A 27,215-nucleotide genomic window follows, 5' to 3' on the forward strand; every position below is an offset into this window, starting at 1 on the left:
TAACGGCACTTTGCAGATGCGAAGCAGTGGATCACAAAAACGCAAAATGTTGGCGAAATAAGTTCGCGAGCGTCTCAAAAGTAACCGGTTACTGAAAATACAAGAAAGTTTCCACACTCCATTGGCATTTTTCCGCGCGGCGCTAGGAAATCCCTAGAAAAAACGCGGTGGAGTGTTTGGGGAAAATGGCGCAACCGCCGCCAGATCAAAACTTTTACCATCATCCGCTGCCCCACACACACACACATCCGCATACGCATCCGCATACGCATCCGCACTCCCATCCGCACTCGCATCCGCACTCACATCACCAACATCCGCAGCTGCAGCTGCCGCCACAATTCCGAAATCCCTTCGATTTGGTGAGTTCCCAACGACGCAGAGAAGGGCTCTTGTCCCAGGAAAGCTACAGTGCACATTCCCTACGGTGAACAGCTACAAGCACCAGTGCGATCACTGATGACCATAAACACTTATTAAGCCGCAGCATATGGCGAAATCTAGTATCGCGGGAAGCTATTATCAAGTTTGTGATAGTAACTCTCAATGTATCGTATTCACTCGTTCCAGGATCTAAATAGCAATTACTATTATTTATTGTTACAGTTAGTACATTAATGGTGTTAGTGTCTTGAGGATATTTAGTGACTCCATTCTATTACTGATTTTCCGAAATCTTCTGAAAGCATAATGATGTTTCAAGTAAAATGAAATGAAACAAAGTATTTGTTAATAACAGTGCATTGGACGAATGTTCTAACAAGTGCATTCACAACTTTTGTTCATTATCAGACTATCAATTATGTCTATTTGGCAAAAACCCTTATCTAGTAGTAGCTCAACATGTTTTTAAAAACCCGTAAAGTGCAGACAAAACCTTTAAAAATAGATACCAATATTATTAGTTCAGTATAATATATCTTTGATTGTTCTCCTGCAATGTATTTTTGAGATGCTGATGAAAGGGATATTGCAAGCTTCGTTCCCCGAAGCGAATCGTCCTTTCACTTTTTTTATATAAAGATAGTGTACCCTTTGATTCTTTGAAGCTTTTTGATGAGCGAACGGGAGCAATAAACTACAACTACATACGCCCGTATCTGCCCAACCAGATGCCCAAGCCAGGTGAGCTGAATGCTGAATATATAACAATGTCCGCCATCGTCTTATCAGATGTGTATCCCACAGAGGAGCTGCCCGACTCCCTGGTTATGCGGCGACCCCGTCGCACCCGCACCACCTTCACCAGCTCCCAAATAGCGGAGCTGGAGCAGCACTTTCTGCAGGGACGGTACCTCACAGCCCCCCGACTGGCGGATCTGTCAGCGAAACTGGCCCTGGGCACAGCTCAGGTTAAAATCTGGTTCAAGAACCGTCGGCGTCGTCACAAGATCCAATCGGATCAGCATAAGGACCAGTCCTACGAGGGGATGCCTCTCTCGCCGGGAATGAAACAGAGCGACAGCGATCCCCCCAGCTTACAGACTCTTAGCTTGGGCGGAGGTGCCACGCCCAACGCTTTGACTCCATCGCCCACGCCCTCGACGCCCACCGCCCACATGACGGAGCACTACAGCGAGTCCTTCAACGCCTACTACACCTACAATGGAGGCCCCAATCACGCCCAAGCCAATCGTCACGTGCACATGCAGTATCCCTCCGGAGGGGGACCTGCACCCGGACCTGGGTCAACCAATGCCAATGGCGGCCAGTTCTTCCATCAGCAGCAGGTTCATCACCACCAGCAGCATCTGCACCACCAGAACAACCACGTGCCGCACCAGATGCAACAGCAACAGCAGACTCAGCAGCAGCAGTACCACCACTTTGACTTCCAGCAAAAGCAAGCTAGCGCCTGCCGCGTCCTGGTCAAGGACGAACCGGAGGCCGACTACAACTTCAACAGCTCGTACTACATGCGATCGGCCATGTCTGGCGCCACTGCATCGGCATCCGCAGTGGCCCGAGGCGCTTCTTCGCCGGGCTCCGAGGTCTACGAGCCATTAACACCCAAGAATGACGAAAGTCCTAGTCTGTGTGGCATCGGCATCGGCGGACCCTGCGCCATCGCCGTTGGCGAGACGGAGGCGGCCGACGACATGGACGACGGAACGAGCAAGAAGACGACGCTACAGGTCAGCCAAGATTCCACCACCTTAATTGACTTCTTGATACCCATACTCGCGTTTATAAATTTAAGCTTTAGCTTTGTAACCTTAAAGTTCTCTCGTTAAGGCTGTTATTGGATATTATTCGGCGATTATAATGGAATGATTCTTCGCTTCAAACATACTTAGCTATCATGTCCCGATCGATGAGATTTACTATCAAATATTCCAACAAGTTTGCAATATTCCAATTACTATTTCAATATTAATTAGTTTTAAATATTATCGAATTGTTTATTTTTCTAAATTAGACATTACGGACTACGAATTTTAAAGATTTTTTAAAGAATATTTCAGATTTTGTATCTATAAGTTAAGACTTCAACCTTTTTGTATTTTTTCTACTTAATATTAATTTATTGACTTTTAATACAATTCACGTGAAAGTGCAATTGCTTTAGTATCACTGAAAAAAATGCATTTCCTTAACCAGAGAAAATAATTATGCATTTTGATAGTGAAATCAAACTAATATGTTGGTAAACATCCTTAACTATAAATTATTATAATAATTATGCGATTTCAATTTAACTTATAAGTTTTCTAATTACGTGTAAACGTCCTATCTCTCCACAGATCTTGGAGCCTTTAAAGGGTCTGGACAAGAGCTGCGACGATGGCAGCAGCGACGACATGAGTACCGGAATTAGAGCCTTAGCAGGAACCGGAAATCGTGGAGCGGCATTTGCCAAGTTTGGCAAGCCTTCGCCCCCACAAGGCCCTCAGCCGCCCCTCGGGATGGGGGGTGCGGCCATGGCCGAATCGAATCAATATCAATGCACGATGGATACGATAATGCAAGCGTATAATCCCCATCGTAACGCCGCGGGCAACTCGCAGTTTGCCTACTGCTTCAATTAGCCTGGACGATCGGCGTATTAGAGAGTTTTATTAGCCTTATGTTAACCACTGTTGTTCCTGATTGTAGAAATACCAAGTGATTGTAGATATCTACGCGTAGAAAGTTAGGTCTAGTCTTAACATCCGTGTTAATGGTTCCCAGGGAAGTTTTATGTAGTAGACTAGTCAGCAGGCCACACGGATTCCAGTGCACATCATAGCGATACCCTAGTTTACTCGATACTTTCCCTGCAATACGCTGTTCGCCTCAATTGTATCTGGGTGGCTGCTCCATAAAGCCCGGAAATATCCAACCAGTTACATTTGAAGCCATTTGGGCTTTAGCGTATTCCAGAGAAAGTTATTGTCCCACAATTTATATTCCGAGCCAGCAAGAAAATCTTCTCTGTAACTATTTGACATAGCTAAAAACTGTACTAATCAAAATGAAAAATGTTTCTCTTGGGCGTAATCTTATACAATGATTACCCTCAAAGATCGAACATTTAAACAATAATATTCGATATGATATTTTCAATTTCTATGCTATGCCAAAGTGTCTGACATAATCTAACATTTGCACATTCTTCGACCAAGAATAGTCAGCAAATTGTATTTTCAATCAATGCAGATCATGTGTTCCAGTTTTCGAGATTTTTTGCTGCCAACGGAATAACTATCCTACCCACACTTTCTATTTCTATCACTAAGAAGAGCATTGAAATCTGTTTAGCCTCAATTTTAATATTAAAATGGTGCACCTTTGATGTTGTCTTTTTAAGATTTGTATTTTTAATTATGAAAATATATAAGAACTACTCCACTCGGGTAATTTGTGACTAACTAAATAACTTAACATATTCCAAGGGACACGTAGGCCTTCTTTCCCTCTCTTTCTAGAATGAACGAACATAGTATCTGGTTTTCCCGAAAATCTTATGAATTTAAAAATTTACTTTATGGCATATACACACATGCCTGCCATAAAATGTGATTCGCGATTTTTCCGCGAACACCCGCGGATCATAAAATTTTTGCACCAGCTGCCTGTGTTTATTTAGGTACCTGCATCCCTACTCTTATCGCCCGATCCTCCCTCGGTCGCACTATTTAGGTAGGCACTGTACAGGCGGCTCTCGCGGGGCGCCGCCAGGCAACTTGTTGCCCCTATTTTCTTTGATATATGTTTTGGAAAATCCAGAAGTCCAAAACGCTGTCTACATGAACGAATGTTGATTGGGTTTCTCCCAGTTCTGGAATTTTTATTGATCTTGGGCGCGTTTTAGTAGGTGGATTATGGTTGTGCTGGGAAAACCAAGCTCAGAATCCATTCTTACTTATCAGTTAGACTTGTTTTCCTATGCTTTTCATCACACCCAGATTAATTACTCAATTAACGAACTACTTAGGATATATTTTTAATGTATCCGTTAGAAATACTATTTATATTATCTCCTTAGATGGCGAATGATTAAATGCAAGTTATGGATGAAATATAAGCAAATTATGATACTGCAAGGCGTAGAAGTCGATAGCTTTTAAATCTAGTTTAAGTTTTGCAGTTTAGTTTACGTTTTGTTTAATGAAAATTAAATTTTTATGCATGTTTGTTGTACACAGTGATGCAAAACTCTGGTAGCAGTTTTATTTGTCGAGTCGGCTTACTTGTTGATTAAGAGTCACACAAGTAAATTTATGTTTCAAAAGGTTGTGTTTTAAATTTATAAATTATTTTAAATAGTATCTACAACGTTTAGAAAGATATTGATTCCAAAAAGATCATATCCAAATTTATTCAAAGTAGACATTTTTGAACCGTTTCTCACTCTCGCCGCGGCATTTCCATACGGTTATCCTGTCATGACTTTTCCTTTGTTCCAGCGTATTTTCAGCTCGTTCCTGGAAGAAGCAAATCCGATAGCGCCAGTAATAAAATTTGCGAACAATTCCAAAGTTCGAGGACTGAGGATAGGAAGGCCGAGGGACCAGAGAACCGAGACAGATTCGCATTCGCGGCGACGGAGACTCGAGTTTCTTGGGTATATCCTCCTGGAAACAAGCAGAGCCATAAACGGTCCAAATTGAGCATGAAACCCCGAGGAGCATCCTTTCTCACAACGCTGCTTTCATTGCATTATGAGGATAATTGCGGACGGCGAGCGACCAAAAGCCGCGACAACAGACTCGGTTTCACTTTCAGCGCCGCCACCGGAGGCTCTTTCAACAGGTGCTACAAGTTGGACAACAATCGCCACGGATCTCCGATCATCATCAGCCCGTCTACCTGGCGAGACTCCGGCTCTTGCGGCCCAGGAAACCTGGAACTGTCTCTCACACAACGCCAGATCCTGGCTGGATTTCGATCAAAACAAGCCCCTAGATTGCCCATTGCCAGTGGCCGGGAGTCGTGGAACATGGCTAGTCTCCGAGGTGCCAGTCGGGCAGTACAGCGACGAAGGGATTTACGACTCGCGGGCTTAGGCAAATTTTTTCGCAACGATGCGTCGGCGGAACTGACCTGCTTATGCCGCCTACCTACAGGACCTCTATATAAGGTTGATGTTTGCTTAGGACGACAGATCATTCCACATTTGACAGCTCTCTCGGCAGTACCGTACAAAATATGTCATCCGTCATGCATTACTATCCAGTGCACCAGGCTAAAGTTGGCACTTATACAGCAGAGCCTTCCGAGGTGAAATACAGTGAAGTGAGTGCTCAGATCAAAAATCGACTATCAGCAATATACTAATTCGTTCTTTACCCGTTTCCAGTTGATATATGGTCATCATCACGATGTGAACCCCATCAGTCTGCCACCCAACTACAACCAGATGAACTCCAACCCCACCACCCTCAACGATCACTGCTCCCCACAGCAGTTACACCATCAGCACGTGTCCTCGGACGAGAATTTGCCATCGCAGCACAGCCACGACTCGCAAAGGGTGAAGCTGAAGCGATCACGAACCGCCTTTACCAGTGTCCAACTGGTGGAGCTTGAGAACGAGTTCAAGAGCAACATGTATTTGTACAGGACGCGCAGGATTGAGATAGCACAGCGGTTGTCTCTGTGCGAACGCCAGGTGAAGATCTGGTTCCAGAACCGCCGAATGAAGTTCAAGAAGGACATACAAGGTCACCGCGAGCCCAAGGCTAATGCCAAATTGGCTCAACCACAGGCAGAGCAAAGTGCGCACCGCGGCATAGTGCAGCGCCTCATGTCCTACTCCCAGGATCCCAGGGAAGGCACTGCGGCAGCAGAAAAGCGGCCCATGATGGCAGTGGCACCTGTGAATCCCATATCCCAGTCAGACTATCAGGCCAGCCAGAATATAAAGAGCGAAGTATCAACCAACAACAGCATGTGCTCCAGCGCCGATCTCAGCGAGATCTTGGAGCATCTGGCTCAAACTACAACTGCTCCACAGATCAGCACTTCCACTTCAGGAATATCTGCCAATTCGAGTTCGAGTTCCAGCTCCTCTTCCGGGCACTATTCCTACAACGTGGACTTGGTCCTGCAGAGCATAAAGCAGGATTTGGAGGCTGCGGCCCAGGCTTGGTCCAAGTCCAAATCCGCGCCCATCCTGGCCACTCAATCCTGGCATCCCAGTTCCCAAAACCAGATTCCCACGAGCGTCCATGCGGCTCCCTCAATGAATCTGTCCTGGGGCGAGCCTGCTGCCAAGTCGAGAAAGCTGAGCGCTAATCACATGAACCCGTGCGTAACCCCCTACAATTATCCCAACTAATGGAACTAAGTTTTACTATACATTTTTGTTTGAGCTAAGCGCAATCGTCTCTGGCCCTTGGACGCAAAATTGTAACCCAACTCAGTGACAAACGCCATGAATATTCTTAGATTATCGTGAAGTTTAACCATTTTTTTTTAAATATATATATGTACCTATGTATTGGAACAAAATTAAAAATTTTATATAACGGGTGTTTTTTTTAGAGGTATAGAACTTTAAGTTGGCATTACTGTTCAAGATGGCGACCGATTTAACAGCTGTCAAGTGATTTATTCTCAGTTTGGTTTGGCAATTCGTCATGCGTGCTTACAAAATCCAACTCGTGCAAGAATTGAAACCAAACGATCATCAAGCAAGGCGTAGATTCGTCGAATGGGCCCAAAACGAGATTGCTGTTGTTCCCGATTTTTCATAAGCCTCCAAGATCTTGTGATTTAACACCGCTAGACTACTTTTTGTGGGGCTATGTAAAGTCATTGGTCTATGCGGATAAGCCACAAACGCTAAACCATTTGGAAGACAACATTCGCCGTGTTATTGCCGATATACGGCCAAATGTTGGAAAAAGTCATTGCAAATTGGACGTCCAGATTGGACTACATCCGAGCCAGCCGTGGCGGTCATATGCCAGAAATCATATTTAAAATGTAATGCCACAAGATTATCTTTCATGTCAATAAAATTCATGTCAATCGAATAATCCATCGTTGTTTTATTGATATTTAAAGTTCTATACCTCTAAAAAAAACACCCTATATAATCAAAGCACTGTTTTCTTCATTACTAAATGACTCTTAGCACCAGCATTGTTGTCGTACAACTTTTACAATACTTTGTTTTAGTTACAGTTTTTTCCTCATCAATCCATTTGATATCCTTAAACCCACTTCACTTGGACACTTGGCTTCTGAATGGGAGAAGCAAAGGAAGAAGGGGTCAAGAGGAGGAGGGTTAATTTCTAGCATTTAGCTGGTGTCCCAGTTGTCTTTGGTTTCACTTTTGCATTTAATGTCCCATTGCGGGCGACTTGAGGTCAAGTCGAGGAATTTCCATTGCATGGCCCATCTATTAGGGCCCAGAAAAGTGTCAACCGCATTAATTCGGACAGGTCCAGCTCCTTCCTTCCACATTCCCATTTCCATTTCCATTCCCATTCCCATTGCCAATCCGGATTCGGATTCGGAACCGGATCCAGGTTCAGTTTCAGTTACAGCGGGTTCCGTTGGTCATCTTGAGCGGCTGACGTGGAGTGTTAGGATTTGATTTATGGACATTTAACCGCACACATTACTTGCTACTGGCTGCGGCGGCTGTCCAGCGTCTTGCAGCGCGGAAATGCGGCACTCAGCTTCCACTTCAGCTTCAAGGAATTTCCACCAGCCCCTCCCCCTTCCCCGCCACCGTCTAAGCACGGCCATCCCTTTGGTCCTTGGTCCTGGCCCTTAGGTGTGCAGTGCTGTGTGTGTGTGGCAAATTGCTTCCCCTGGGAGGAAATTGTCGCTCGCACTTGCCACGGCCAAAGGACTCGCAGGACGTGCACTTGGAAAAATAATAGCACACTAAGAGCTATTTACAAATATGCACATAAATAAGAACACCTAGTAATATGTATACTTGTGCTCTACAATTTAACTAAAGCTAAACTTAATTATTTAATGTTAACATGACATTCTATAACACAAAAAATCGATTTGGTATCATCACAATTCATTAATTGTGCAACAAAAACTTCATAATTATTTTCAGCATTAATAGGTTACCAAATTGCATGATCTTTATTAATCTATAGAAACTTTTCTTGCGACCATCTTAGCATATTAAATACATTTTTCAAAGTGTGCCCATGTGAAAGTCACGGGTCAAAGGGTAGGACCTGCCACGGGGGGTGAAGCCTTGGAATTTTCATGCGCGTTGTTGACATTTCCTGACATGTGGTCCGGTTCGCCTCGGTCCTGGTCTGGTTCTGGTTCTGCTTCTGGTTTGGTTTTGGTTTTGGATCGGCCTGCCCTTGCCTTGAGCATGTCCTACACATGTTTGGGTGCTGCCATAATGAATATAGATGCCGCATTGGAGGAGCGTGGGCGTGGCTAATCGCCCGGCAATCAGAGGCAGCTAATCAAACTCGCATAAAAAGCGAACAGCAGGAACGAACAAGTAAAGAACTCCACACGGCCAGCTTCAATTACGCGAAATGCCAATGTAATAAACATGTCCAACAGCACAGCGCAGATTGTTCCCATTGCTCGAGTGGCCAATTCCCAAGCTCAATCACTCGCTCAGCGGCAACATTGCGGTTTTATTAGCCGGAATAGCAAACTGGGAGCCGGAGCCCGGAGGCGGGAACACAGAGTCCTGATGACAACGACATAGTCGCAGTCGCGGCCTGGTCATAACAATAAATTCAGCGGCCGCAACGGAGGCTGGGCGCAAAACATTTCAAATTGTTTCTTGTTAATTAAATTAAATATTCACTTGGGAGTCGAACGCCCACTCCACGATGCCCAGCCGCAGCGTTTTGTAATTAGATGGAATCTATAATTTTTATGGCTAATCGCCTCTTGGAAGCTTTTGGCTCTCAACCAAGCTCATCCCACTCCTCAGCAATGAATTTTGAATTCGCGGTCAGGACGCGAAATCCAAGAACTTGGACTCCTTTCGACAGCCGAGCGAAATGTATTTTCTGTGCAAATGAAATGTCTTCGCTGAGGAATTAAGCGGGTTAGTTGGGGATCGCTGTACAATATAAGTTTTATGAATTGGCTTGAGCAAAAAATCGAACAGTTTTTACTTACATTGTGGTTTTTATCCCACAAGTTATTAATAAATTTGCTTATAAACATTTTTGCTTTCGAAACTCATTTGAACTCAGGGCAGCATCATTCGTAAATAATAAAAGCGTACCCAAAGGCTCTCCATCTGAATGTGGCTCATCCTCTTCGGCACTTCGCCCAACGGTTTTGGGTATCCAATTTGGATATTTTTGGCACGTTTAAACGTTATGACATTTCACAGACGTGTTAGTCCCTCAACGCCACCGGTATGGGCAACACCTGTCGTATAAACAAATCGTGCTGGGCCAGAAAAAGTTTCCGTCTATTCCACATATGTACGTATGCTGGGGCTGCTGCCGTACTGTTGGCCCAAAAAATGTGCACATATAGTGAACAGCAGGCACGGGAAGCCCTTCTTATTCCGTATTCCACGATAGATTGTGAGAGCGTGAAAAAAATCACTTCAAAATGCGAATGCCAATTGCCAAGGAATGGGTCGAGCATCGTGGGCCAACTGAAATTGTTGGGCTTACAATAGCATTTTCGTTGTCCCATCCGAGACAAGAGCCACTTGGGCTGTGGGTCGTGATGTTGTTGCCAGCATCTGTTGCTTAGCTTATTTAAGCCCTATAGAGGGGTCTAATTTAGCATGAACATGTTTTTCTCACTTGAAGATCTGTTTACTATTTTTACTAGATTAGTTTATTCGTAATATATCTGTAAATATTATTTTATTAGGTCAAGTACAAGACACTTAAGTTCTTACCTCAAGCTTTTATCAGCGCCTTATTTAGGTGAACAAACTATCAATTAGAAATGATATTGTGCTGACTGTAAGCCCAGATTAATTTTCCTTTTGATAAGATCAATTAAAGTCGGATTGGATAGTGTCAAAGATTAGTTTCTAGGCAATCAGACGGACTCGATGACTCATTATTTTCCTATAATTTGTAAATGAGGCGGATTCGCAACCCCCCATCCTAGTGATCCTAGTGAGCCCATTTCACGGATAATTCAGGCCTTTTCCCAACCCTCTCGCTGCCAACAGCTGATACTCATACGCGGCATATGCAAGTGACCTTCCATCTGTAGGGTTGGCCGTATTTATGGCCCGTTGGCTGGTGTATTTTTCATCGGTCTAAAACCCATAATTAAATTACGTGGAATTCATTTATAACAATTACGTCGAAATGGCAATCTATGCTGATGATGCCGCCAGGAGGCGAGTTGCTGCCGCAAGGAGCATTACCAACTTTTGCTAACCAACAACGAAATTCGTGCGCAATAAAAAATGCGGTGCGTCATGTGAGCAATTTGGTGTCGTTGTCGTTTGTCCATTTGCTGCTCGCTGGTTTGCTGGTTTCGCTGGCAGGAGCGAAATGGTGCCACAACCAGTTCAGGCTCCTTTTGCCGCACTGCAATTATTTATCCCCGTGCACTTTGCCCCGCCCCTTCCCTGCTAACATGGCCAAGAGAGCCCGGCGCCTAAGCATGTCCGGTTGCCGCGTGTATGCCGGTGTGTGCCGGTGTGTGCCGGTGTGTGTGAACCGGCTCCTAAATACCTGGCCCACACGACACAGACACATATCCGCCACCCAGCTCTCGCTCGCCAGGATCCTTTTCGCCACCTCGCCCCCAATGCAGCACTGCACCACTGCAGGTAATGTGCCAGCGACATGCACTTCCAGGTGAACCGAAGGTGTGAGCGGCAGGTTACAGATGCACTGAACGAAAATGATTAATTATTTTATTTAAAAAAGTTGGCTTTGTTCAAAACAGTGCTAAATCAAATTTGCACCATTTTAATTGCGTTTTCTGTTGTTCATGGTTATATAACCAATTCTGCGCCTTTAGCCTGAGAGTCGAAAAAATAGCCCAGAATTTAAGAATAGCCATTTTCTGCCCAGAAATGCTTAAAGTAGCTAAATTAGGCTGTCTATATTCAGAATTCTAACTTAATTTAAGTGTGAGGTTTTTAAGTGGTCAGTAGGTAAGGTTTAAATTCTTGCTGCTGGGAGAATCAGTCTGGTGTGTCCTAGACGCAGTCTTTCGATTTTTGTGCGATCTCTTCTCGGTATATCACAGGTTTTAAGAGTTGTTGGTACAATCGACTATGTTTTATATTATATATATATATATATATATATATATATGTTTATATATTGTATATTATAAAGTCTAGCATAAAAAACTTAAAGTATTCAATTTTCAATCCAAAAATAATTTATCTACTTGGCACTCTACATTTTTTTATCTGAGGTTACTTTTGCTGAGTGTAAAGCCTTTTTGAGTGGTAAAGGGCGGCCTGTGGGGCAAGTTTCAGTTGTGTTGAGATTGCGGCTCTACTATTATTAGATGCCATTATGTTTTATAGTCTATAATTGATCCTCTGAGCCAAGCTGAGCTGAACATGCATTTGTGCATTTCTTTATCTTACAAATTGTATGAGATTAAATGAAAAGTAATGTGAGCGTGAGTACGAGTATGACTATCAGCCAGAGTGCTGGTAACTGGGTGTGCAGGTGTGTGTTTCTATGCACCCATAATCGTGTAAACGATTCAACGCAAATTACTTAAAAAAAAAACAACAAAATCGAAGTCGTTATAATTCTGCTTTCGCTACAATAAAAGCGTATTATCATAGTTTAAAATTGAATAAATAAAGCCCGAATATTAAAATCAAAGCTATACAAACTGCTTGATTTAGCCATTCATTTACCAGAACTAAGGTAATACAATTTGCTTGCATTTCAAATTATCTCATAATACTATCGATATTTCTTCCAATGCCTATAAACATAATATTGCTAGGCAACCAGTTGGTTATGGGCCATAAATAGTGCAACCCCGAGTTGCCACGCGATTCGTTTGCCCAGTTGGTAAATATTCCGAGTAAACAAACTGGCACAATGGTCAAATCAAAAACAAATATTTATTTGAATCCGCCGGTCATTATTTAATATTTGGGAACATGTACTCCTTGCAACACCCGCAAATCAATGAGTGCTTCCTAGACTCTGAATCAACAGTTGAGGAAGTGGTCAAGTTACTTGAAAATCTTCGAGTTCCCAATGAGTAGGTGAAACACATATGTATACCAGTGATACCATTAATTGGACAAATTTTCTCTTTAGGGAGGAGGCGGAAATCCAGGAAAAGACTGAACATGATCCCAAGATGGCAAATATAATAGATGACAGTTTCATAATTACAGAAAGGAAAACTCCAATTCCTTTCATTTCCGCACCTATTTCTCTCAAAAAGAAATCGAAGCCCAGAACTTTCACGCGTATAGATCGAAGTAAGGATCGGTTTCCCTTTATGCGCCAGGTCGAAATGGATCTCGATCAGCGCTCAAAAGCTCGTTTAGAAAGGGAACGAGTGGCTCAGAATTTTCGAAAGTGGGTATTTCTTATAATATTTCAAACCTAATCTACATTACTGCATATTTAGATTGGGAAACGCAGATTATCGAAAGGGTAACTACGAGAGTGCTGTGAAAATGTACACCGAAGCCATTGAAAATATCCGGGACAGTCACATTCTTTACATAAACCGGGCTCTTTGCTTCATCAAGTGAGTAAACGTTATATGAATTCCTTTGGATATTCCTTGTCTGGCGAGTTCCCTTTTATCCCCATAGATCGGGAAAATTCAAACAAGGCATAGTCGATTGCGATTTTGTTCTGAACAAATTGGACGAGAAGAATCTGAGGGCGTGGATGTATCGCGCCATGGCCTACAAAGGCCTTAACGATGAGTCAAATTTTGAGAACTGTGTAAAATATGCCCGCAAATTCAATTCGAAGCAGATGGACTTTATTGATGATTTCCTGAGAAAGCTTAAATAAAATTTGGGCATTTTTGGGGAATGACCAGGCGCATTTGGGCTTAATTATAGTAAAGGTTTTTTTTAAATCCATTGGAGTGGATACCCATATAAAATAATATAAGTCGGCTGTCAAAAACCATATTATAGAATTACTAAATATGCGTGTTTCTAGCATTACTATTATACAAACATCAACTTATTTTACAGCTTTAAACAAGAGCACCCCGACTGCTTTTTAAAACGCCACCCTATCCCCCAAAGGCTTGAAGTGCTGTTTACATATGACAGCAGGAGTATCGTGTTTGGTAGCTCCTCAACTCTTTCGATTCTATTCCAATGCCATTCAATCGAAGTCAGGCACACAGGGCTTATTCTCCTCTTGCCCGCTCCCTCGACCTCCGCGACAGCCACCCCAGATGAAGGCAAACAATTCGATGGCGGTAATCAATCTTCCTTCACTCTCTGCCAGCTGACAGCTCCGTGGTGTAGAGTCAAATTGCGATCTTTGTTTGTGCCGGGTCCGGGTTTCGGCCAGGACAGAGGGCAGAGGACAGCGGACCGGAGCATGGAGACCGTACTGCGAGAAGCTGACACTCGGCATTGGCATGCCAAAACACTCGAAGAAATATTGAATGAAATGGTTACTCGCATAAATAAGACAACTGTTAGCTATTTACATTTTACATACATGCACATATATTTACCTACTTATTGCACTTATATTGTTTTCGGTTATATTTTTATATATCAAAGATTATTTCCAGGTGCTTAACAATACAGACAAATAAAACAAATCTTAACACTTAATGTTATGCTAACTTCACAGTTTGAAATTATCCAGCAAAAAGATAGAGTATATGTCTTACCATGGTGTGCATTTTTGCTTTTAATAGTATGATTTGAATGTAATTTACTTATTTATTTACGCAAATGGATAAATGGATCCTTATCTGGCTACTTACAAGTATACATTACGCTTATCTCCTGCATAAAAAATGAATAACAAAATCTTTTATAAACGTAAGCGTGACAGCTCCCCAACTACAGCGATGCTTCATTTGGGACCAAGGTGCGAAGACTTCTTACTGGAATATATATCTACATGTATTAAGCAAGCCCGAAAGATTAGAACTATCAATGTTTGCATTCAAAATATCGTTAGCAAAGAGCAGCCCAGCTATCGAACGACGATCCTCCTATGGACGAGACATCACTGGCTGAGATTAATGTTATACATTTTTTTTGAAGCCGTTTAATTCCCTAGAACGGAAGAAAGCTGTTACAGAGTAGTCCAGTAGTCGATCTGGCCATGTCCATCGGTCTTTCCGTCCGCCTGTCTGTCCAAACGTATGAAATTTCTAAATCGATTTGCCAAAAAACTTTTTGACACGCTCACTTTAATTTTTTAAATTTTAAATTATTTTTAATTGTTTGTCCCAAAAAATTATTCTCAAAAAATTTTGAAATTTCTCGTTCGCACTTCCAGTAGCTGAGTATCGGGTATCTTATAGTCGGGGTACTAAAGCATTATCTCTTGTTTTAGTTTAACTAAGAAAAAATAAAAAAAAAGTAGCTGGATAATTTTCAGTGCAGATACGGAAGCACGGGCTTCCAGAGGGTGGAGCACAAACTGGGGGTTGACTGTTCCATTTATGCGTGTCAAAGGTTGCGTGGCACAGCGGAGGGCGACAGATTGAAGCAGAGGCAGGCGACACAAATGTTGTACTTGTCACGGTTGTTGCGGTAGTTGCATCTTGTTCTTGGATGGGTGTGGGTGGCTTTGGGGGCAAGGTGTGGGTGGTGGAGCTAAGGGGAAACGCAAACGGGTCGTCCCAAAATTCTTATCCACTCATTAATCCCTTCCATTTAACGCTATTATCTGACAGTTATGTCCCCATTTTATTGCATCTGAACAATAGATGAAAAGCTATATATAAGCATATAGCGCATCAATCAATTGTTTTCCGCAACTCATGGAATGTTTTTACTGGTAGTTTTATGTCAAGCAATCGAGTAAAAATATTTCAATTAGAAATACATTAAGCCACAGTTGAATACGATAAGATCAAAATAATTATCTATTATAGCCATGACAGACCATACGAAAAAAATATTATTTATGTGTACCAATCGTTGAAGGCCGTTTTTATATATTCAATTCACATATTTCAAATTATTTAATGATGCCCAAGTTGTTTATGAGATGTTGCCACTTCGGCTTCGGTAATAGCAAAACTTTATCGATAATGAAATTTTACAAGTTTCTATTATTGGCATAATCAAATAACTAATAAAAAGACACGACTCTGTGACAGCTGACGATGAAATATTGTTCCCAAAACAGAGCAAATCTAATATGATCCGAGTGTCCTCATCTCCTTTCCATGTGACACAACACGCTGGCCGAGATGGAAAAGCTGCAGGAAATTTCAATATGCTGGAAATCACTTTATGATGTGATGACACCAATTTATCTGAGCTCACTGAGGAGCAGAGGGGCCTGTCGTCGTGACCGCAAAATTGTTCGACCAAATGGCTTCACATCTTAGCCATGTATAAAATGCCTGACTAAATTAATATAAATGATAAAGTGGCTTGCAGTCTTGTTTTAAATAATACATTTTGAAACATAAACTAAAAACTATTTAAATCAATTTAGTCTTTCCGAAAATGGGACGGACGTAGATAGTGACAAAATGGAGAATCAACACTCTTAAGGATCATCTGATAGGATACTCGGGACTACAATCTCGCCTGAGAGATTTTTCGGACTTTTAGCTTACATAAGTCCGGACGATCGTAAATCTGTGCTATATAGTATAGTACGTTGCTCGGGGGATATGGCCGATTTTATAGCGGGTGATTGGATTAGCTTGAAGTGACACTTTCTTTACAATCAGGGATCAGGCTCGGATCGGATAGGATCGCTTACTCTTGCTAAGCAGGTAGCTCAACCCTTAAATATTCATAACTGAAGCGGAAAACCCCTGGAAAACCCAAAATCTTTCCCGTTCATGGCCAAAACATACCTAACCGCGTTATTGGTCCTCGAAGGCATGCAAAAGCTGCAGGTATGCAAGTTGGTTATCTCAGAGGACCGTTTTTAAGATTCTAGCCAACGTGAACTTAAAACACACTTAATGACTATTTAAAAAAGGACCCTTGGGTCATTCGTTTATTAAGTTTCTTAGAAACTTAAATGTATGCTTTTATTTTGGTTTAACAAGTCTAAGCTATTAATGCGCTGGTTACTAAAATAATATTATTATATTACATTTAAAATCGTCTGACTTGCCCATGTTTAAGAAGGCTCGAAACGCGACTCCCGCCGCCACGTGGGACAATATTTAGAAGTACGTCGCATTCTCTGGAGCCTGGTACTCACCTTGAGCCGGAGCCTGGCTCAAAAGGACGCGACATTTAGCAGCCCAGACCAGCCGTCTGTGAATTTGGATGTGTCGCAGGCGGGACAGGTAGGAGACAATCCGATCCGTCACGACTGGCTTCTGAGGTATATAAGGATATCAGGACATTCTAAAGGTATCTAGTTAAAAAACATAGTTCAAAGCGAACAGAAGCACAAAAATCGCGCTCTTCAGGAAAAATGTTTGCCTTCCAAAGCGAAAACTATTTTGTGGACAACTGCTCAGTCAGTGATTCTGTGGTGGGTTCTAAAAAAATGACTGTGTATTTAAATCAAAGCTAATCATCAATTTATCAACATATTTATAGATGTATCCTTGCGTGGACCTCAACGTAGAAGCAGCTCCCATTGCACCAACAAAGTCCTCGGAGAAATCGAAGAGATCTCGCACGGCATTCAGCAGCCATCAGCTAATCGAACTTGAAAGGGAGTTCCATCTCAACAAATATTTAGCCCGAACCAGGCGAATCGAGATATCCCAGCGTTTAGCACTCACAGAGAGACAGGTTAAGATCTGGTTCCAAAATCGACGGATGAAATTAAAAAAGTCGGCGAATAGGAAAGGTGCCTTTGGAGCTCTGACCACGTCTATTTCGTCTTCTTCCCAATCGAGCCAAGATCTTCTGGAGAACGAGCAGATCGTGGAGCGCCTCCTTAAATATGCTAGCACAAATGTTGAAACAGCTCCACTGCGGCAGGATGATCGCGGTGTCCTACAGGATGGTCAAATTACACCACCCCATCAGAGCTACGACTACCTCCATGAATTTTGTCCTGAGCCAATAGATGTTCCCCAACTGCAATTCAACGAATTCGATTCAAGCTGGGCGAGTACTTTGCTGAGTCTTGAGTCAACAATCCCTGTCACAGAAAACCTAATTGAACCTTATACACAGGATCAGCCAATGCTACAGAATTTCTGCTGGGACTCGAATAGTTCTTCTGCTTCATCGGAGGATATTTTGGATGTTGACTATGACTTCATTCAAAATTTGTTGAATTTTTAAATATATATATTTGAGTATCTGTAAAGACAACTGTATATACCTATGTAAAAATTGTTTTATACTAGTAATATCTTCCTGTGACTTCTTTATTTTTACTTATTTTGAATGAAATAAAATGTATCGTAACTAATTTGAGCATGTACATATTTCATTCATATTCTGCTTGTGCACACGCACAAGCAATAAAACTGGCGGAAATCATTTAAATTTTCAAAATTCCCAGCACATGACTTATATTAATGTTATGTCTAGAATAATATAAAAGAGGAACAAACTTAATCTCAACAAAATTCTATATTTGTGGACAATACAGTTGAAAAATTAAATTACCTAAATAACCTAGTCAATCATTTTGTCATTCTCGATTGTTTTAACAAATAATTAGTGCACACTACTTTAAAAAGTATATATTTTTTAAGGGTTTTTTAATGACCCATATCGCCGTATTCCTAAACGTAAATACCAAATCAATAATTTTCTGCTGATACAAGAACTTAAAAACATTGACAGGAATTCCAGAAGTTTGTAACATCTGCATTGCTATATTTACAATGTACAAATGTAATATACACTGGTAGGCACAATTATTTTGACAAAATGTTCTTTCGTGTTCCTCAGAACTCTTTTATCAGCAGCGTTCAAAGAGTGCGCAAAAGTTCATAAATAGCATATTAATAATAGCATATAAAAAAAAGCAGGAAGAATTTTAGTTCAAGCTGATCAAAGAGAACTGAGGAACACGAAAGAACATTTTGTCAAAATAATTGTGCCTACCAGTGTACAATAAATCCCTTTTGCCAAGATCGAACTTTTTCGATATATGTATAATGTGTACAACTAGCCTATTCTTTGTTTTCATAAAGGATATTAGTTTGACTTCAAAATTAATAAATACATTGCAAAGCGACAGTTTCCTCACAGGTTTCCGGACAGGTGATGGGTAACATTTTTCTACTTCTGGATTCTAAAAAGCAGATTTTTACTTTATTACTGGTAATGAAATATTTTTAAAGTGTTGTATTAAGTCATTACTTTTGATATATATTGTTCGAGCGAACAACAGAAACATAAAAAGATGGTAAGATAGGCATAGAATTTCGTCATACATTTCGAGGAACTATATAAAAAATTTCTTTTTATACCCGTTACTCGTAGAGTAAAAGGCACACACTTTTGAAAAATGTTTTGATATTTTTTCATTTTTATATTGGTCTTGTAAATTTCTATCGATTTGCCAAAAAACTTTCTGCCACGCCCACTATAACGCCTACAAACCGCCAAAAATTGTGTTTAAGACTCTCCTTCTCCCTTCCACTAGCTGAGTAACGGGTACCAGATAGTCGGGGAACTCGACTATAGCGTTCTCTCTTGTTTTGTTATAAGTTTAAGATACTAATATTTTCGTCACCACTGTTTTAACATATATTTATACATTAGTTGTAATGGCCTTGGCCTGTTATTTTAATATGCTTCTTCAAAGTTTCAATCATTTAAACACATTTTTTTCACATTTTTAAACAGTCTCCTGGTGCGGTGCGATTCGTCATTAGGTAGACTGCCGATAGCTCCCTTCTATATCTGTCATGCAACTTTTGTGCCAGAGCACCGAAGTACGAACATCCCCAGCTGCAGTGGAATAATGTGGCAATATTTTTACACCTGTAGTGACACCCGTGTGCATTAAAATTTGAGAATCCGAGAATCCGCACATAATTACGAACTCTTGTCGCCGACTGCGCGGAGTGGATTGGAGATTGGAGAATGTGGCAAAAAGAGGGCGAAAAAGTGGCCAAAAGGCAAAAAGCAATGCCACCAAGATTGACATTGATGGTTAGACAAGAAGAGGCGCCCAAAACAAAAAGAGCGATGAGCAAAGCAAAATGTCAAAAATACCCATACCCGAAAGCCAAAAAAGCTGGAGAGCGAGAAACTCTATGGCTTTTTCTTCTCATTTTTTAGCGGCTGCGGAATTTGTAAATAACAAAAACCAAATAAATTCCGGCGCAAGCAACACGTTCGCGTTGGAAGTGGAAAAAAGCGAGTAAGGCAGCAAACGCCGCGGAAATGATGGCCCAAGATACAGGGGTTCCCGAGCTACACGACCGCAAAGATACAAAACTAACTGCAGAGCCGGCCAATCAGAGCGCCGGAGACTTGTGCGCCGGTGTGCGTGAACTCCACCCCCTGGGCTCTGCGCGTAATGGCTATGGTAACCAGTTTCCAGATGGAACCGCGCATGTGCCGACCAGGAAAAAGCGTGATGGATGCGGTGGCTGTCGCTTAGGCCACTCCTTGATACTGGCTCCCAAAATCCCAGTTCAGTGCGTTCGGTGCTATTGGATGGAATGGTTGTTGGTTGCTCTCTAGCTCTCGGGAACCGCACGAAGCTCCCCAGAAGCCCAGAAGCCCAGAAGCTCTGTCTCGCTCTAGCTTTTGCTCGAAATCGGTTCGGTATCTAAAGAACAATATTTATTATAATGACAGCTACAAATATAGTTCAGTTACTTTTTAAACTAAAAAGTAATTTTAATAAACAATATATATAAATAACGAGTTGAAACCTAAAGATTAACGATATGGTTGAGAAGCACTTTACGAAACCCTGGAAAACCGGTTCTGTGCACCTCTTGAATGCCAGAGAGGGACAGCTAGTGCCCACATGTGTGTGAGTGCGAGTGGAGAAAACTATCTCAGACGAATTGCAACGACTTAGTGTATGTTCGTGTGTGGCCATTGCAGCGATCGCAGCGACTTGACAAAACTCTACAAAGTCAACACATTCCGCATACGCACCGTTGTACAGCGCGTACTTGCACTATCGTAGTTATCGCCGTCGTTTCGTCGGTTGTGTTGGCCTTTTGCGTCGCCATGGCTGCCAAAAGGTGTGTGTCGATGTCGACCTGAAAGCGAAAAACGAACTCCAAACACCACTTGACGGTTGAGCAAACACAACGGTGGCCATATTTACATCCCAATCTGGATTCCAAACTCGTCGTCGTCGCGGTCGTCGCCTCTTTTCGCAGCCCACAGATAAGCCCTGACACACTAAAGTTCTACGCAAAACCCGCATCGCGAAAGTTGTGCCGGTTGAAACAAAAAAAAAATAAACAAAAAGTTAAGCCAGTTACTATGAGCGAGTGCAGACAATAGTGAAAACTGTGACTCAAGTGATACCGGTGAAATTTGCATAAAGAACGCATATGTCAACATAGGAGGAGAAATTTGGAATACTGTGGTCTGTAAATGATCAAATTGATATGGTACGAAATGCTGTTATACATATTTCTTGGCTAAATCTACAAAAAAAAAGTGCCTTCCTTAAAGGCCCGAGAAAATCAAAGCGTACCATTAATTTGAATTTGTATTTAAAATCTATAATTGGTGGAATTGGCATAGGAAATGAATTATACATTATTGCTTAGATGAGAATATATTAAAGCTTTATAACTTTTACTGTTCAAAATATGTAATATTATTTGCTGGCTATAAGACCTTATAAATACTAGTATATTTGTATCTGCGGACCAAGCCAATTTAAGAAGTTTTTTTTTAGTCGAGTAGTTTTCCAGTTCCATTTTCCATTTCTTTAAAATCGTTAATAATTTGATTGATTGATAAAATTTAAAAACATTTATTGTTAGAAGCAGCAAAATGTAAATCCGAATTAGACGCACAAAATATAATAAAGACGCAGGTGAAATGGTGAATTTTCGGCACAACACTCTGACTTTTCTTGCTTAGAAATTATTACTTTCCTTGGAGGTGTGCAACAGACTAAAAATAAAATCTAAAAATCTGGTATAAAACTGAAACTTTGTTTAAAATATGAAAGTATGAGTACATGTATGCGAAAGTAGGAAAAAAACATTTCGAAAGACTAAATAAAATCTAAATTGGTTTATGGCATTAGAAAATTGTCAAGTTTTTTACATTTAAAATGTGAAAAATTGGATCGCTGCATTTTGGAAAATTTCTAAATCTGTTTTGCAAAATATTGTATTCTACGTTAGAATATTAGAAATTAGTAAATTGTTTTTAAAACATCAATTTTAGGTTTAGCTGATTTAATTTGTTTGGTATCATTTTTATTTAAATGTATATGAACATATATTAGTAAAGTATAACCATTATATTGAAAGTAAACAGAGCTTGTTCAAACACATTAGTTTTTCAACTTTGATTATTAAAACCAATGTTTTCAGTTTCTAAAAACTTAATCCTGATTACATTAATATGAAATTAAAAGAATGTCTTTCCTTTCCAGGTTACCCAGCTTAGGAATATTCACAATTCTTAGGAATTAAAATAGAAAGAATCTAAATTCAGAAAAATTAAACCCAAGCCATGCAAGAAGTCTGCAGTACCCTGGACACTACCTCGATGGGCACCCAAATCAAATCGGAATCTCCGCTGAATCCGCTGCAGGTGCAAACTGGACAGACGTCCCTGCCAGTGGGTGGTTGCGGTGGTGCGGCCGTCGTTGGTGGTGTGGGTGGCGTGGGAGTGGGTGTGGGTGTTGGTCAGCCCGGAATCGGCCAGCAGGGGGTGCCACCTGTGCCGGCGGTACTCATGGTCAACAAGATGACCCCGAACTGTGATAAACGGAGCACGGACACGGCCTATTGGATGACAGCATCCGAGGGCGGGTTCATCAATTCGCAGCCATCGATGGCTGAGTTCCTCAACCACCTGAGTCCGGAGAGTCCCAAAATTGGAACACCTGTTGGATCCGGCGCCATCGGCGGAGTGGGCGTCAACGTGAACGTCAATGTCGGCGTCGGATATCCGGTTGGCGTTGTCCCTCAAACGCCGGATGGAATGGACTCTGTGCCGGAGTATCCCTGGATGAAGGAGAAGAAGACATCCCGCAAAAGCAGCAACAACAACAATCAGGGTAAGTCCATATGCACTTTACACTGGGATAAGCACAAGAAACTTAACTTGATGATAAACCATGTCAATGCAAAGCCTATTTTTCGAAGAGAACGATATTCTCTGTCCACCTTGAAATATTGGATTCTAAAAATTAGGTAAAATACCAGCTTTTTTTTAGACCTTTTTCTATAATTGTCTTGTCTTATCTTATCTTATCCCGACCACTTTTTCTTGCCGCGCACTGTCTGATGAAATGCGAAATTGTCATTAATCACGAAATCAATGCAATTTACCTTGCATCAAATGGGGCGCAGCATGGCGGCGCCTTCGCCACTTCCCGTCCAGAAAGACAGGGCCAGAACTCTATGTCCGTACTGGCCGATCCCGATGCCGATGCCGATGCCGATCCCAACCCCAATCCTCCCTACACCTTTGCCACGCCACTCGATCACGCACCGAGAAGGTTCGGCTCCTTTGATGGACTGCTCGGTCTGTGCCGGCAAAGATCTGTTATTTGCGATCATTTGTAACAATTTTCGAGAGCAGAGCGGACCAAGCTGGAAATGTTTCATTTATTTCCCTTCGCTTCGACTTGAGTCGAATGTGTCGATTTCATTTGCGCAAGAAATACGAAAACCGACAAGCAGAGTACAAAATAAAAAAAAATACAAAAATACAAAAACTACGGCTGGGCCAGGGATCGAGGCAGCCGCATTTAAAATAAATGAGGTATCAAGGTTGTCCGACCATACGTTTTCCTGTCCGACTTGCCCAAAAACCGGGCCCCTTTCCTCAGAGCGATTGCAACCTGTTATTTGGGTTCATTTGTCAAAATATTTTTTCCTGTCCCCCTTTTTTTTGCCTTCGATCGAGGTGACTGTGGATGTCGAGGGAATGCCGTGTTGCACGTTGCACGTTGCAATTGCAAGCCTGTGCGCCGCTGGCGATGTTTTAGCAAAGAAAATACAAATTTCACGTCGGTTGCTGCACCATTTTAAGCCAGTGCCTCCAATTCGCCATCTTTGCGTTCTCTTGCCAAGGGAGACATACAACGGAGGTTGGAAAAAGTCTGCAATACGGGGAGAATAGTTTCAATTTATCATTTATTTCTGACACAAGTCGAGTAAAGGCTTTAATAATGCAATAAAACTAACACTTTGTAAGGAAATCGTAAATTCAGTTCAATATTTACAAACAAAACTGTGTTAGCATATTATTTAATCTTAATATTACAGTAAAATTGCTATTACTTCAAGATCTTCCAATTCCTGAAAGTTGAGATCGTCTTCCTGACGCCAGAAAAATAAATCCATTAAACTATTCCTTGTATATCGTTTTATTGCTTTGTTACATCATTACCGTACAGGTAATAGTTCTAAGCCAGCAGCTGAAACAATAATTCGTAACACTATAATTTAGGTTTTTAATGTAAAATCAAGAATACAAGTCCGTTTTAATTAACCTGAACACTAGCCCAGTAACCAAATCGAATGTTTGTGCGAGCGGAAAGTGTTTACCGACTTAAACTAATGCATTGCCAATTAATATTGACCGCACTCAGCAACCACATATCCAGTTGACAAATGAGCAGGACTAATCCCCTGGATATTGTGTGTAAGAGTGTGTTTAACCGCCAAATCCCAACACGTGGCCAGTGCGGACTGGCAAATGGAACCGTCAAGGAACTCCCCAGGGGGAGAAATCTTTCTCCGGGTCCGGGTCCGGGTCCGTGTCTCTGGTTGCCTCCGGTTTCCCGGAGTGAAAGTGAGCCAATAAATAGCGTGAAGCATTCCGAAGCGCCGTTGAAGGGTCAATACATCTTTCACCCACTCCCCAGCACAATATATGTATGTACATATGTATGCGCGCCGGGTCAAAAAGCAAAGGGACGACATGCTGAGCGATATGGATTACAAATGATGTTGTAAATGTCCGTCCGTCGACCATTTGTTTATCTCAGTGTGCGAGCGGGCTAGTGTGTTTGTGTTGGCTTAACAGTTTAATTTGTTAACGTTGTCAAATTAATTCCTTGTCAAGTGGTAATCGATCTAAATGATTCTCAGGTCGGCGGATCTGTGAATGGGAAAGAGGTAATTCGTTGCTAAAGAGCGCGATTCGAACTAACTAGCATCAAAGATAGATGCTATGCATTCCTAAGTAAGAATTATTATTGAGGTAATGGTTTTTATATTTCCTGCTATTTTCGATGCATAAACTTAAAGTTGAAGTGTTTCATTCTCTCAACAAAATAGGGACTTCTGAGCAATATAATTTGATGCCACATTTTGTAAATTTCGTTTCCTGGCTGAAATACCAATTTGAGTCCGTGCACCTCCACCCTCTTTGCCAGCTCACTTTGTCTACCGCAAATTGTTTGCAACGCATTCTGAATTTTAATATGTGCGGCGTATTGCGGGTAAAGTCACCTCGCAGAATGGGTTGCACGAGTTGAAAGATATTCAAATCTGGAATTGTTTTGTTAGCCTGTTTACATGCACACAAAGGGGAAGCAATAAAACTTCCGCTTAGTATCAAGTGTTAATTAGGCGTAATGAACTGCAAGAAAAGTTTGTAACTGTCGAGCAACATGTTCGCGTTCTTCCAAGTATCTGCGAGATACGCGAACGGATCTCCCCAGGACACTGAGATACTTCCACTGAAAGGAGCGGCTTTGTTGTTCTTGTTGGTAAACCAATAAAAAACAATTTGACTTCGTTGGCCCTGGCTATTGAGAGGCGGCAATCCATTCGAAGCGCCATCTGTAACATCAACCCCGCGACCATATGTTGCTCCATTGAGAAGAGAAGCAGTTCATCCTTGTCCTGCCTGATTTCGTGGGTGGAAGGACGGAAGAGTATAAAAAATGCGTGCGACACGACTCAAAACTTACCCCCCGAGGATTACGATTATAACAAACCATTTATCATAATATTTATGTTGATGCGTTGTACTTTTTCTCAATGAAGGTCTCAAAGTCCGCCAGGGTCAGAAAAAAGCGGAGGACAGGGCCAGGTTCGCGGTGTCTTTTATTAATTTTATTTATGACGAGTCATTCGCACATTTATAATTTTAACCTTTACAGTTGAATTCATTCAAAACGAATTCGGCGCGAATGTGAAAAAAGCTGGGGAGCGATAAATATTCCGTAGTCCTTCATTCAGAATCCTCTAAGAAAATTCACGAACAAAATTCAGGGGGATGAAATGTTTTCATGATACTCTGATATTGATATCCCACGATTAGGTGGTCGACATTAACAAGATTATATTCACAGACAAAATATGTGGTATAAAATTAAATAATTTCAATATTTGTTTTTTGTAGTATATGATAATTCACTAAAAACTAATATATTTAAATAAAACTTGGGATTTTAATGGAGCGTATCAACCAAGCTATGTTTAATTATACCATAAAAATATAATGCTTTTACTATTTAACTGATGAATGAGAGTTGAGATCATACCCATGTTTTATCATTGCACAACTCTCAAGATTTTCCTTCTTTTGAGAACTTCACGCCCAAAACAGAATTAAACTCCATTTAAGCAGAGCACTTCTCGTGGATAACTGTCTCTAAAAGGTAAAATCATGTCGCCGAGCATTAAATTAATTGGCGGTCGCCAAATAATTTTTGAGCACTAATTACGCGTCAAACGATGAAAAAGTTTCAGGGCCAACGAAAAGGCTCCATTCACGGACTTCAATCTTTTGGGAAAGAAGGCCGATTTCGGGTCGCTCAATTAATTGTTACGACTTTATTATGGAGATAAGTGCACGGCGTCCTGGGCAGAACAAACAAAGGGTTCTAATTGGCCCACCGCAGCCAGGATAATGCCGGCCAGACGTTTACGCCCCAGAGGTTTTTTCATATTTTTCTTTCGCTTTTCCCTGCCTTTCCCTTTCCTACATGACTCTGAAAAAATCTGTTACAATTAGTTAAGCCTGTGCCGGCGGCTGGCTCAAGTAAATTTTAAGATTATTATTCTCTGCCATATTTTTGGATAGCTTTTTTCTGCGCTTCTATCTGCAAACTGATTTGTCATTATTTTTAAAGAGAAAAGGGCCCGCGAAATTATCATAGAATATTTAACCACAATGCTTAAAATGTTTTCTCGAAATTGTGGGGTTTGAAGGGGAAATTAAAGTGCAAAATGTTCTTAAACAAAATCTTTACTGGCAACAATACGAATTTAGAAACCCTAATGTCAAATATCTTAAATCAGAATAAGGGTCTAAATTAGTCTTATATTACAAGCATAAAACTAATGTAGACCCTGTCAGTCTTATTAACAAAGGAGAGTTTTGTAACTTAATACTAAATAATAATAGACCACATAATAATTTGGGCAAATCAATATCCTACCCAACTCACTGCCGGTTTTCTTTAATTTACTCCGAATTTGGTCATTTGAGGTTTCCCCTAAAACTTTGACATTAACCAATATCGATTTAATTTTATTTCCACTCATTTAGCTAAAAGCGTTTCAGTAAGAATGGAAATATTTGCCCGGGATTAAATTAAAAAAAAAACTGGAAA

At 41.3% G+C, this 27,215-nt stretch overlaps 5 protein-coding genes across 8 annotated transcripts in view; all 5 read left to right on the forward strand.

Annotated features, from left to right (window-relative positions):
• LOC120452671 (homeotic protein bicoid) lies at positions 1-3,840 on the forward strand. 4 transcript variants are annotated; one of them, XM_039637009.2, is made up of 4 exons: positions 1-362; positions 1,050-1,125; positions 1,174-2,135; positions 2,745-3,840. In XM_039637009.2, the coding sequence occupies exons 1-4, from the start codon at positions 186-188 to the stop codon at positions 3,027-3,029; spliced, it is 1,500 nt and encodes a 499-aa protein (XP_039492943.1). In that variant the 5' UTR covers positions 1-185; the 3' UTR covers positions 3,030-3,840. The 4 variants fall into 4 exon arrangements, with proteins under 4 accessions (XP_039492943.1, XP_039492944.1, XP_039492945.1 ...); XM_039637010.2 differs by having other exon boundaries at positions 1,189-2,135; XM_039637011.2 differs by having other exon boundaries at positions 240-362; positions 1,028-1,125.
• Positions 3,841-5,228: 1,388 nt separating this feature from the next.
• Positions 5,229-6,904, forward strand: LOC120452672 (protein zerknuellt 1). Its single transcript, XM_039637014.2, has 2 exons — positions 5,229-5,718; positions 5,783-6,904. The coding sequence occupies exons 1-2, from the start codon at positions 5,632-5,634 to the stop codon at positions 6,761-6,763; spliced, it is 1,068 nt and encodes a 355-aa protein (XP_039492948.1). The 5' UTR covers positions 5,229-5,631; the 3' UTR covers positions 6,764-6,904.
• A 5,604-nt stretch (positions 6,905-12,508) lies between these two features.
• LOC120453948 (tetratricopeptide repeat protein 12) lies at positions 12,509-13,388 on the forward strand. The gene is made up of 4 exons (XM_039638893.1): positions 12,509-12,612; positions 12,672-12,938; positions 12,991-13,113; positions 13,181-13,388. The coding sequence occupies exons 1-4, from the start codon at positions 12,509-12,511 to the stop codon at positions 13,386-13,388; spliced, it is 702 nt and encodes a 233-aa protein (XP_039494827.1).
• A 3,543-nt stretch (positions 13,389-16,931) lies between these two features.
• Positions 16,932-17,800, forward strand: LOC120451957 (protein zerknuellt 2). The gene is made up of 2 exons (XM_039635979.1): positions 16,932-17,033; positions 17,102-17,800. The coding sequence occupies exons 1-2, from the start codon at positions 16,974-16,976 to the stop codon at positions 17,798-17,800; spliced, it is 759 nt and encodes a 252-aa protein (XP_039491913.1). The 5' UTR covers positions 16,932-16,973.
• Positions 17,801-21,020: 3,220 nt separating this feature from the next.
• The window catches only part of LOC120451759 (homeotic protein proboscipedia), a 31,990-nt gene continuing 25,795 nt past the window's right edge, over positions 21,021-27,215 (forward strand). Inside the window, exons 1-2 of the mRNA XM_039635687.1 lie at positions 21,021-21,060; positions 22,065-22,694. Of these exons, the coding sequence (XP_039491621.1) occupies positions 22,145-22,694 (550 nt within the window). The 5' untranslated portion in view covers positions 21,021-21,060; positions 22,065-22,144. The remainder of the gene's footprint in view (positions 21,061-22,064; positions 22,695-27,215) is intronic.

This window comes from Drosophila santomea, chromosome 3R, assembly GCF_016746245.2.
Source record: "Drosophila santomea strain STO CAGO 1482 chromosome 3R, Prin_Dsan_1.1, whole genome shotgun sequence".
Taxonomy (NCBI): domain Eukaryota; kingdom Metazoa; phylum Arthropoda; class Insecta; order Diptera; family Drosophilidae; genus Drosophila; species Drosophila santomea.

Excerpts from the sequence above, each read along its gene's own strand:
- LOC120452671 (XM_039637009.2), top strand. The coding sequence starts at position 186 with ATGGCGCAACCGCCGCCAGATCAAAACTTTTACCATCATCCGCTGCCC. Across the intron at positions 1,126-1,173 it reads CAACCAGATGCCCAAGCCAG|ATGTGTATCCCACAGAGGAG; the intron begins GTGAGCTGAATG and ends TCGTCTTATCAG. Across the intron at positions 2,136-2,744 it reads GCAAGAAGACGACGCTACAG|ATCTTGGAGCCTTTAAAGGG; the intron begins GTCAGCCAAGAT and ends ATCTCTCCACAG.
- LOC120452672 (XM_039637014.2), top strand. The coding sequence starts at position 5,632 with ATGTCATCCGTCATGCATTACTATCCAGTGCACCAGGCTAAAGTTGGC. Across the intron at positions 5,719-5,782 it reads CCGAGGTGAAATACAGTGAA|TTGATATATGGTCATCATCA; the intron begins GTGAGTGCTCAG and ends ACCCGTTTCCAG.
- LOC120453948 (XM_039638893.1), top strand. The coding sequence starts at position 12,509 with ATGTACTCCTTGCAACACCCGCAAATCAATGAGTGCTTCCTAGACTCT. Across the intron at positions 12,613-12,671 it reads AATCTTCGAGTTCCCAATGA|GGAGGAGGCGGAAATCCAGG; the intron begins GTAGGTGAAACA and ends TTTTCTCTTTAG. Across the intron at positions 12,939-12,990 it reads GTGGCTCAGAATTTTCGAAA|ATTGGGAAACGCAGATTATC; the intron begins GTGGGTATTTCT and ends CTGCATATTTAG.
- LOC120451957 (XM_039635979.1), top strand. The coding sequence starts at position 16,974 with ATGTTTGCCTTCCAAAGCGAAAACTATTTTGTGGACAACTGCTCAGTC. Across the intron at positions 17,034-17,101 it reads GCTCAGTCAGTGATTCTGTG|ATGTATCCTTGCGTGGACCT; the intron begins GTGGGTTCTAAA and ends ACATATTTATAG.